Raw genomic sequence first — 12,336 nt, forward strand, 5'->3', positions numbered from 1 at the left:
GTGTCAGTTGGACGGCCATCTTGACAGGTTAAAAAGAGACAAAAAGCACAATTACTCAATCACGCATGCGCGAAAAAATAAAACTCATTGTGGTAATTTCTTATTTTTATTCAACTCTTTTTTTTTATAATTCGAGAATTTTTTTAAACGTCATTTAAAAAAAAACTGAACAATTGACACAAGTTTTCCTGTAAAGTCTGTCTGTCCTGTATACTTTCCCATACAATAAATACTATATTAATTTTTTTTATATAAAATAAATGGGCTTTGCCGGTAAAAAAGGGTAACTTGTGTTGACAATCTATTATAATTATAATTATTAAAAAGTTTTTGAATTTCGAAAAAAAAAGAGTTGGGTGCAGTAGATAATATTAAAATACACTTACAGTTGAATTTTCAGAATTATTTGACAAGTGGTTTTTAAAAAAAGTTGTTTCAAAAACTTCAAAAAATTACTGACTTGAAAAAAAATTTTTGAATTTTGAAAAAAAAAGAGTTGGGTGCAGTAGATAATATTAAAATACACCTACAGCTGAATTTTCAGAATTATTTGACACGTAGTTTTTGAAAAAAGTAGTTTCAAAAATTTCAAAAAATTACTGACTTGAAAAAAAATTTTTGAATTTTGAAAAAAAAAGAAATGGGTGCAGTAGATAATATTAAAATACACCTACAGCTGAATTTTCAGAATTATTTGACACGTAGTTTTTGAAAAAAGTTGTTTCAAAAATTTCAAAAAATTACCAACTTGAAAAAAAATTTTCGAATTTTGAAAAAAAAAGAGTTGGGTGCAGTAGATAATATTAAAATACACCTACAGCTAAATTTTTAGAATTATTTGACACGTAGTTTTTGAAAAAAGTTGTTTCGAAATTTTTTTCAAAATTATCGACTTGAAAAAAAATTTTTGAATTTAAAAAAAAAAAGAGTTGAGTGCAGTAGATAATACCTAAATAAACTTATAGCTAAATTTTCAGAATTATTTGACACGTAGTTTTTGAAAAAAGTTGTTTCGAAAATTTTCAAGGTGGTAAGGCAGAATCGGGTTTCATGTCGCCTTAAACATTGTGGTTACATTTTGTGTATTATATAAAATTATTGTTTACAAGTTCAAGAGACGCTCTATAATATAAAATTTTAGTAATAATATTTTAGGTTATGTTTTTTGTAAATATGAAAACTGAAGAGGCCACTTACCACGCGTTATGGATTATAAAAATTTTTATTCGTAAACAAACGCAAATAACACTGAGATACAATAGATACTGATTAAAGTATGTTATCACTTGACTTGTAATAATATTGATTAAAATTATAATAATATGCTTTTCACGTATGCGAAAAAATGCAAGCGTATAATAAAATATATATACATATACACATAATTTTTATGGCTGTTATTAACAACCGTTAGCCCTTTTGACTTCTCCTCCTGCAGTTATATTCAACCACTCAAGTGCCCATTCATCCCACGCAACAAATCTTCGCCGTGAGACAAGGACATGTTTATACTTGTTTTGGAAAATAAAAAAAAACACTGATGTCACGTTACCTTTGTTATATTCATAAAAAAAAACAGACTGTGCATATTGTAGTTTGTGATAAAAAAAAAAAATAATAATTGAAAACAGGAAATATATAATGTCAGTATTTTGTTAATTAAAAATTAATAAACAAATCATAACTGAATTAAAATTACATCAAAAAGTGAAAAAATATATATCTATATACAATCATACAACAAGTATATATATGGGGCATTCCATGTCAACTCACAGGGTTTTTTCCCTCACCCTCTCAGATTCGAAAACAAATATTTTTTTTGAGTTAGTCATCGACTCAGATGTACCTCTGATTTTTTTTTTATTTTTACCATCATTAACCGCCGAGCCAGAATCAAAAAATGCCTCCTTCACAAGAGTAAACTACGATTTCGACATTTTTTAAAATTCTGATTTTTTAACTGCAGATAGTAGAGCACAAGCTTAGCTCAATTTCCAAATTTCATCATGGGATAACGATGGGTTCATTATAAAAAATTTTTTTTTCCATGTGAAAATTACTAAAATCAGGCAACACGTTTTTTTTTTTTGTTTCTTATAGGAAATTACCTCACGATTACGGGAAAAATACGAAAAAAATTCCCACGCATGCGCAAAGTGGTTAAAAATCAAGTTGAATTATCGAAAAAACGGCTATTTATCGGTTATATATCGTACAGCCATGAAAATAACGATTAATTCTAAAATTCAATAATGGCGATCGGTAAAACTCGTCAAGGATAAAAAAATGTCTTAATAAAAATTTAACATCTCGAATAAATATTGATTGTTTAGCTATAATTACAGCTATAGTAAAACATCTAACAGCTAAGTAAATCGTATGCATGTTTTGAAAAAATATCGATAAGTCGAAAACTATTCGAGATATCGAATTTTTTATTAGGACTTTTTTTTCTCTCTACCTGAGTTATTAATAAAGAATTATGGAGAATCATTCATTTTTTGCTTGATTAATCGATTTATCTGTTTATTTATTTATTTATTTCTTTATTTATTTATCTATGTGTTAATTCATCGATAGATCATTCAAATTTGTTATACTCTTTAAATTTTCAATTAATTGCCTTTAAATTCATTGAATCAAACTAAATCTATTCAATTTTACACACTTGTTTTTTTTACTATTATCTTTAACTATATCAAACTTTGTTTAATTTTCTAAGGCAAACTGAATAGAGCAGCAGTACACATTGAAAAATTATTAGGAAAAAAATTTGTTATATCTTTCCTGTCGACATTACATCAAAGAACTTATTCTAAATAGTGTGTTTGAAATATTTTGGAGTAATCAAACTGGTCCAAATGTAGCTTTTTTTTTAAATTTCAAAAAAAATTGCGGTCAGATTGATAAGCTAAAATATAATACTGGTATGGCAGACAAAATTGTAAAAAATATATTCTTTGAAGATAAAAATGAGCTTGTAAGTTTTATCAAGAACCACGTTGAGGTAAACGAAATTGAACATGTATTATGAGTGATTAATTGATCATATGAAATGTTAGGTCTATTGATTTAAAAAACATTCAGATGGTTTATGAAAAATTAACCGATTTTAATAAGAAGAAAATTATATCAATTTTCTTTTACTTGTATTACAAATATCTAACTCCAATATATTATTTAATTTTATCATTTATTCTAGACATATCAACTGAGAGGAGACTACAAGGAATTATAAGCATTGAGCTATTTTTGGGGGAAACACCACCAAAAGGAGTTCAACTCAAAAGCCCAGGGGCAATGCATCATGCCAGATTTCTGTCCAAAGCAATTTACTGCTTGAAAATATTTTGTTTCGTAAACAATTAAATCTCGGAACAACTGATTTGAAAGCTCTTCGAGAAATTTGTATTTTTATTATTAAATTTTGTTTAAAGGCCTGGTTTAATGCACTTTTGGCTATAAACGCAGCAAATAATGACTCAACATTGCTTACAAGTTTAATTTAATATGAAAAAAGTAATCGAACTATTTCTGAAGCAGCAAGTTTGAAATTATCGAATCATATGTGGTATTGTTCTGAAGAACTGATTGAGTTGGTTTTATTTGATGAAACAGTAACATGTGATGTAAAGAAAAAATAGTCAAAGCAATGGGTGAACGAGATAATTTTTCTTCATATAGCAAGCGCTTCATAATTGGAATAAAACCAAATAAAAACATTACTCGATAAAGATCTTATTCAAAAAGATCTTTAATGTTATTTGAGCAATACAATTTATCATATAATTTTATACACACTGATCCAAGTCACTGGCAAAACAATGATGAATATGAAATTGCTAAAAAAGTATTTATTGATTTAAAAGTAGTAAATGATATAACTGAACGAGGTGTTTCTCTTGTAGAAAATTTAAATCAATGCTTGACGCATGATGAAGAACAAATGCAGTATTTATTACTTAAGTTATTCAGAATCATAGTAAAAAATTACCTTATTGTGATCAAAATATTATATCAGCTTTAGATATATCCGATGAATGGTGGTTTATCTAGAAATAATTTTTTTGTTCTTTTTTTTTTTTTTTTAATCGAATTGAAATATATGATTTATATTGTTGATACAAATATTCTTTGAAAAAATTTCATAACATATAGTTCTTGTTACTTATTTATAATATACCTGTAAAAATACTATACCTTTCAGAAACAAAATAATAAATTTAATGTTTTTCTATTGAATAATTAGATATTTTCATTATTTTTTAATAAATTGAATTTAAATGATAAAAAAACGCTCAAAAAAAAAATGATATACAAAATCTTGTAAAGCATTAAACGAACTTCAAAAAACGTCCTTGATCAAATTTGTACCTTAAAAATTGGTGACACTACATCAATCTGCGTGAATATTCAGCCATATCCCATGTTAATCAAATGGAAAAATTAATAATCGATTCGTTGTCTCAAAAAAAATCGTAAAAAGACAAAAATTTTTTTCCAAGTTTCTGAGGTCGGTACGCAACTTTTGAGACCTTAGGAGCAAAAAAAAAAAATATTTTTATTTTTGAACAGGTTTAATATACATGTACTATATTATAGACATGTATGTATTATATTATACACATATAATACATATACAAAGTTATTTACACATGAGGAGAACCACCCTCATAAGTTCGGGGGTTAATGAATAGAAAACTTTTTTTTTTTTTGACCCAAGGAACATCCGTACAAAATTTAAAGGAAGTCGGTCCCGGAGGAGTTTGAAGACAAACACCGTGACACGACATTTTTATATATTAGATCTTTAATAAAATAATAATAAATAATAATAATAAGAATAATAATTGTTACGTACCAGGCTAATTAATTTGTATTATTTATGAAATAACAAAAAAAAAAAAAAGAATGTTAAACAACAATAATAATAGAATAATAATTTAGCAATAATACAAATTAATGAGCCGGATATTTAACGTATTTTTTTATGATCCTCTTGTTTTGTTATTCCCTACTGGGTAACGGGTTAGGAGGGAATGTGTGATTATGTAGATTCTACCTTGATGTTGTGGTTTATCCAAAATTTTATTGAAGAGAGCGTGTCAATCCCGATGGTCGCCTGATGATGTTGATAATTCAAGATAATCCAATTGGTAACACAAAACTTGCAGCACAGAAAAACAACACCCAGGAGATTCACAGTCAATGTTAGGATTTAGGAAGGGTAAAATTTGTAGGAATAATAAATTGTCACAGTAATTATTCAAGTTCCGATACACTGGTAATATTATTTATTTGTTATAAATTTTTTTAAAAGAATTGAAATTATTTTATTTATATTTTTATAGATTAAAATGATCAACAATTTTTATTATAAATTTGTGAAATTCTATTAAGTATTTGATTCAAATAAAATTAGAATGATTTTAAATTTAATTAGATGTTGGCCGAATAAAAGTTATCACGAGAGTGACGCTTCTTGAAAATTAAAATTAAAATATTCCCATAAAATTATATCTTAAAGTAGGGATGAAAAAGTGGTGCCATATTTGAACCAATCATATTAAATGGTTCTTATAGTAGTCAGCATTATTCCATTTGTTTAAACATTTAAAAAATAATAGTTTAATAATTTCAACGGATGTAGTATCTCGCGTTGCAAAGGTGTCTTTGAAAACTGCTTACAAAATAATTTTACAAAATCAAAATATTATATTGTGTGAAAAAGGTAAAATGCTTATTTTATTCAAAATGAATAAAAATAATTAAAAATAAAAAAGAAAAATTTTATAGCTTGCTCGGCATATTACATGCGTTGAATCTATTAGATTATTATTTATGATTGATTTTTAATTCTAAATTATACCAAGACGTAACATAATAATAATAATAATAAATAAAAAAATAATAATAAACAATAAAATAATAGTGGTAGTTTTTGAGGTAGTTGATGGGTATTCGCGTATGGGCCCGCGTTTGATTAGCTTGTAGGTGCTCGAAGAGGAAGCAGAAGCAAACGGCCTAGATGGGACGGCGGCAGGTTGAAAAAACGTCTCTAAACTGGTTTGTTCCAAGTTAGTATTCATTTAACAGTACGCTGCCGATAGTTTTCGCCGTGCATTTCAGAAAATCGGTTACAAAATGGCTACTAACGTAGGGCCTGCTGTGAATAGATAGAGGATACTTAGCGAAGAAGCAATAGATTAAAATCATAGCTGGATGGTTACGTTGTTCTATGAAACTAGTGATTGAAGACAATGGTTACTGCTGGGGACTTATCAAAAGATAACTTCTGTTTCAACGAAATTGAAATTTGTAATTTTTTAAACTTTCTCCAGCAAAAAAAGAATAGCATATAGATTATAGATATTCTAATAGATGGCATTATAAGTGAAGACCCATGGGTATAGTCAATCTATAGAACTATTTTCTGATTGGCCGACGCCAAAAGGGGTTTGTATTGGTTTTCATTTGTGATGAGCCTGCACTCCTTATAAGTCAGATGAAACGAGTGGAAAAATTAGCGCAAAAGCCATTATTCATTCTGTAATAGTAGGAAGGGAGTAAAAAAACGATAATTTTGACCTATATAAACAGCTGTCTGGGCCAGAGCAGCTCATACTGATTTTGCTCTCGTAAGACTTGGACCTTTTTGGATATATTCTAGGGAGCGGACACCTCTGCTCCGGCATAGGCAATTAGACCTCCAGCCCATTTTTCCATCCCCTACTTTTTCGTTTGAGCCCCTATTACACCCGATCTTCCAGCCTCTCAGCGCTAGACCTCTACCCGTGAAGGAGAAAACAACATGGCCAAGCTTTGGGCCAAGCCTGGCAAAATGTTGCCAAGTCTTGGCTGCCAGTCTTGGTCAGTGCTTGCACCAGGCTTGGGGATTGACACTAATTTAAGCTTGGCTACCAATACTGGGCCAAGCATTGGCTGCCAATACTCGGCCAAGACTTTCAAAAATTTAATAATTTTATAAAAAAAAAATTTTTTTAATTGTTTAAACAATTTAATTTTTTTATTTATAAAATTACTAATTTATTTGACTGAAAAAACTACACCATAAATACTTGACATTACCAGGTCTTGAACACGGGATCTTCTAGTTGAAACTCCAGAGCCTTACTTACTTAACTATAGCAGCAACAATTAGAGATGAGGAAAATTTGTTCTACTTGAATTTACATTATAATAATGGCAATCCAATAATCAACCGACAGTCGGCCGATATATAAATTTTATTTGTTTCATTAACCCCGGAATATATTTTAATAATTTATAAAAAAAAAAATTTTTTCTTGAAATTTTCGTTATGTAAGAAAAAAATGAGCAGCTGTTATACACATATATATATAATTGAATAAACAATTGTCAATATTAAATACATAACAGCGACTCTTAATATATATTCACATATGTCGAAAGAATATAAAATAATTAATTTTGGGTGACCCAAAGAACAATCGACACTCGGCCGACAAATGACAAGTCAAGTTCACCAATTTTTAATGTGCCAACTCTTGGCTTAATGTATATTCCCAGTCTTGGCCGCTTAATAATTAACCAAGACTTGGCCGATGAATATTTGATCAATGGCTGGCCAGCCCTTAATGAGCCAAGCCTTGGCTTAATCATCTGTTTCGAGTCTTGGCCACCCAATAATTTACCAAGACTCGGCCGATGAATGGTCGATCAATGGCTGGCCAGCCCTTAATGAGCCAAGCCTTGGCTTAATCATCTGTTTCGAGTCTTGGCCACCCAATAATTTACCAAGACTCGGCCGATAAATGGCTTGATAAGAGCTGGCCACCTCTTCTTCAACCAATAGTCGGCCAAGCATTGGAATACAAGCCTTGGTAAGCAAATAACCAGCCATGAGTCAGCCAAGCCTTAGCCCATGGATGGCGCACGATTGGCTGCCAAGCATTGGATGCCATTATTGGACAAGACTTGGCCGTGTTGTGAGTCTTGGCAATTCCTACCCGGGTAACTTATTTCAGAAGACCCAGGGTCCACTCCCGAATCTTGATATTGATTTCGGCTCTTAGAGAAATAGATACCTTAGCGAATAAAGATGGAGCTCTTCCTACATCTTGACATGGCTCACGACTGGACATCATGATAGACCAAATTTCCAATGATTACGAACAGCATTGAACGAAGATTATTACATCTCGCACCTCACCGGCTCTCAGGACAATGAGTCCCGCCATCTATCCAACCGTATGTTATATTGCAGTCAGGGCCGTATTGACATATTTTCACATGTTACAATATCTAGTGAAAAATTTTCCGAAGAAAAAAATGTTTTAAATTTGATTATAAAAATAAAAAAGACAGAAATTCCCAATTTTTGATGTTAAAAATGCAAAATCTATAATCAAGAATAGAACATTATATTTCTGATTTTTTAGGGAATTTTGATTTCCTATTGTTTTCGCTTTTCTTCTGCACCCCCCTAACCATGGTAGACACCCCCCCCCCTAAAAAATTTTCTAAGTCCCTTAATCTCAATACAATAAATATGGAAAATATCAGTAAATATAGAGGAATAATCACTGAATATAAAGAAAAATACGATAATTATAGGAAAATATCAGAAAGATATCGGTGAATATAAAGGAAAATATATAAAGTTATAGGAAAATATCAAGGAAAAAGTACTGAATATAAAAAAAAGTACGATAAATATAGAAAATAACAGTAAACATGAAGGGAAAATCACTGAATATAAAGAAAAATACGATAATCAGGAAAAAATATCAGTAAATTTGAAGGCATCCTCCACTAAAAAATTTTCTGAATCCCTAATCGCAATAAGATAAATATGAAAAATATCAGTAAATATAATGGAAAATATAGAAAAATCACTGAATATAAAGATAAAAACGATAAATATGGAAAAATCTCAGTAAATATAAAGAAAAAATCCTGAAAATAAAGAAAAATACGATAATTATAGGAAATTATGGGAAAATATCAAGGAAAAATTACTGAATATGAAAAAAGTACGATCAATATAGAAAATATCATTCATTAGAAATAAATAGAATTTACATAAAAAATTAAATTAAAAATTCAATACAGTGATACAATTCAGGCACGAATTATACATAAAAGTAAAATAAAGGAATGGAAAAACGAACGAGGAACTGGTAAAAAATTTACGATGGATATATCTGATGAAAATGACAAAATAAGATGTATTTTTTTTGAAAAAGCTGCGAATAAATATCGACGATTGATTGAGGTACCGTTATCAATAATATGTGTATAAAACAAAAAGGTTTCAAAAAAAAAATTACTTACATGATAAATTATTAAACATTCAAGTTAAACAAAATATATACGATCACTGGAGAATCAGTGAGAAAAGTTAATAAACAATACTCATTAATAAATAATAAAGAAATAATGATACCAGTAGAAGCTTATATAAAATTTGAAGACGATGAGGAAAATGAAAATATACCAAAAATTAATTTCGAGTTTAAAAAAATACAAGAAATCATACATCTACCAATTAATTCATTTGCAGGTAAAATTATTTTGGCAAAAAAATAAATATAATATGACTTCAACAACAACTAAAACTTTAAATCCTGATTTAAGGGAGAACGGTACGTATCATATCAACCAAAAGTTTTGTCCCTGAGCTCTATTTTTTGCCTGTACCAAAACCAGTCGCTGACGTGAAAACTTTTGATTTTTTTTACCCACACAATTAAAAAAAAATTCACACCTACACAACAAGAGAGATTTGGCAACGCTTGATCTAAGTAGACACGCGTTTTAGAGACGCAGTCGATAATATACCATCAAATTTATAACACGAATCCAATGCGTAGTTGCCATATCTTTGTTGACAAGAAAAAAAAAATGATAAAATTAGCGTTTTTTTTTTTTTCATTGCTATTTTTTATAAACAATAAGATAGTAACTGACAAAACTAAAACTGTCAATCTGTTCTAAATAATCTCATTTACTTATATTCACAAAAAAACACTATACAAAATAATTCCGGTCTATACTTTTTTTTGCAATAACTACTGTTTTGGAGGGTCATTTTTTCATTACTCCATAAGAGCCCATGTTAAATTTTTTTTTTTATAAACATTATGACTCTTAAACTAAGTCTGTAAGAAACGTAGAGATTTGTTTTAATAGATTCATCATAATTTTAACTATTTAAAAACACAATAAAAAAAGAAGTTTATAATTTCCTTCAATGGGGGCCGTTCTCCCTTAACCGAGGGAAAAAAGTAAATCAAATAAATAAAATCGAATTCGACCATTTCATAAATAAATATTTGACATTGATAGTCTAAAATCATGCTACAACAAAATGAGTAAAAACAGGGAATTTGAAAAGTTTGAAGAAAGCGATTCCGGACATGAAGATGACCCATTAGAAGGAACAAGCAAAATGAATGAATGGTATATTATATAACTAGTCGTGGAGGATCACCTTCTTCATGTCCCAGTTATATACAATACTTTTTGACACGAGGTTTGTAATATAGACTTCATTTTGCCCCAATATAGAGCGTAAGGAGATACTTTTACGCACGATTTCTTGTTAAAAAATCGTGCGTAAAAGATATAATACTTATTTCTTCACGTACTATAATTGGTGCGTAATAGCGTCTTTTACAAACAAAGTGTCAAAAAATTAAATAAATTTTAATTGTAACAGTAATCATTGTAACGATGGAGAATGAAATAAATTTGTAGTCACGAATTTTAATATATAAAAAAAGAAATTAAAATTCCCCCCGCAGGCCAGGCACAGTTGCTTCAGCAACTGTCTCATCTTTTTTATTCTTTTTTGTCAGAATTCTGGCAACGACTAAGACTCAATCCCCTATTCCTTAAACGCTACCTAATTCTACCTAATACGAAATTATATAACAAATTAATCAGATAAAGTGTACCCCTAAAAAATGTATACGTTACTCGATAAAAGTGGTTTCCTTTTTTTGTGAGTAAACTTTACCTGATTGATTCGTTATACGCTGGTCTCATTTTTTTTCGATGAACGAGTGAATTTTACACTTAAAAAGCGTGAAATTTACTCATAGGAATCATGAATCTACTCCCAATAAAAGTGTGTTTCTCGTTTCACGATTTCTATGGGTAAAATTTACCTTTTATCCTTACGTTGCACATCAAAAATGTAAAAACTATTGATTATTTTTTTCCGTGCAATTTTGTTTCAGGCTCGGGATATGTCAACAGCAAGATGTCACGGATTTACCGTGTCTCCACCATCCGCATTTTACCCGATACACTACAAAAAGTGGAAGCAGTATTTCGATAAAAAAAAAAAAAATTTAACCATGGAAAAAGTACAAAAATCTTTCGCCATTCATGTATGGAATAAACTGAGCAGTACCGAGCCTGTGCTCGTTGGCAGCGATGTACCTTATGCGTCAATTGCAAGCAAATATTGTCCAAAAACATATACTAGTTGTGGAAATACATTTTAAATGTATCATTTGTCGTTTTATTTTTGAATTAAAATGCTTTCTTTATGATATTCTGATCGAGAATTGATATTTTTATTTTAACGAATTATTTTTTTATTTGCAATATTCAATTTTTAGAATTTAATAACAACTATGGAAACTATTGTGACGATAATTTTTCCAACCTAGGCAAGTAAGTTACTTTGGACCATACTATTGAAATAGCATTTGATAATAATAAAAATAAAAATAATAAGAAGAATAAAATGAATAGTAAAAAATTATGCGTGTTGCGAGTACGCGCGGGGGAATTGAAACTTCTTTTGGAGTGATTGCGGTGATAAAACTATAAGTTTCTTTCATTGATTTTTCTATTGGTATTGTTGATTCATATTACAATCGGTATTCATAATATTGTTCATTTCATTAACTAGTAAAATTTATATATTAAAATAATGCGGTAATTATGTTAGGAATTCGAGATATTCTTTGTGATATGTAATTTTTTTATATTATTTTAAATTATACAATAATGAAAAATGAGTATAAATCTTTGTATTTTCATATATTTTTTTGTTATAAATTATCGTTGTCTAGAACGATATTGCTATGAACGTTCAGTACTTGAAACAGGTGAAGATTTTGAAGCTAATAGAGCATCAGGATTTCCCTGTAATTTTTTTGGTTACACTATTAAGAAAAAATACCCCCCATCCGCATCGATTTCAGTTCATAAAGATGACGGTTCTGACATAGTAGGAATCAGTGTGTCGATCAAGAAATACACACGTTCTTTGAGACTGAAACAGTGTGTGAATTTCCAAAATAATGTGTAAATCTTAAATCATCGATAATA

General features: G+C 29.3%; 1 protein-coding gene across 4 annotated transcripts in view; it reads left to right on the forward strand.

Annotated features, from left to right (window-relative positions):
* The window catches only part of LOC122857547 (lactosylceramide 4-alpha-galactosyltransferase-like), a 58,219-nt gene extending 46,662 nt beyond the window's left edge, over positions 1–11,557 (forward strand). For 2 of the 4 annotated variants that reach the window (XM_044159793.1, XM_044159795.1), the window contains exon 4: positions 11,232–11,557. In XM_044159793.1, the coding sequence (XP_044015728.1) occupies positions 11,232–11,501 (270 nt within the window). In that variant the 3' untranslated portion in view covers positions 11,502–11,557. Of the gene's footprint in view, positions 1–3,205; positions 4,036–11,231 lie in introns of those variants that run through there. The other 2 variants (XM_044159796.1, XM_044159797.1) reach the window with 2 other exon arrangements.
* Positions 11,558–12,336: the final 779 nt, after the last annotated feature.

The sequence above is a fragment of the Aphidius gifuensis genome, linkage group LG5, assembly GCF_014905175.1.
Source record: "Aphidius gifuensis isolate YNYX2018 linkage group LG5, ASM1490517v1, whole genome shotgun sequence".
NCBI lineage: Eukaryota > Metazoa > Arthropoda > Insecta > Hymenoptera > Braconidae > Aphidius > Aphidius gifuensis.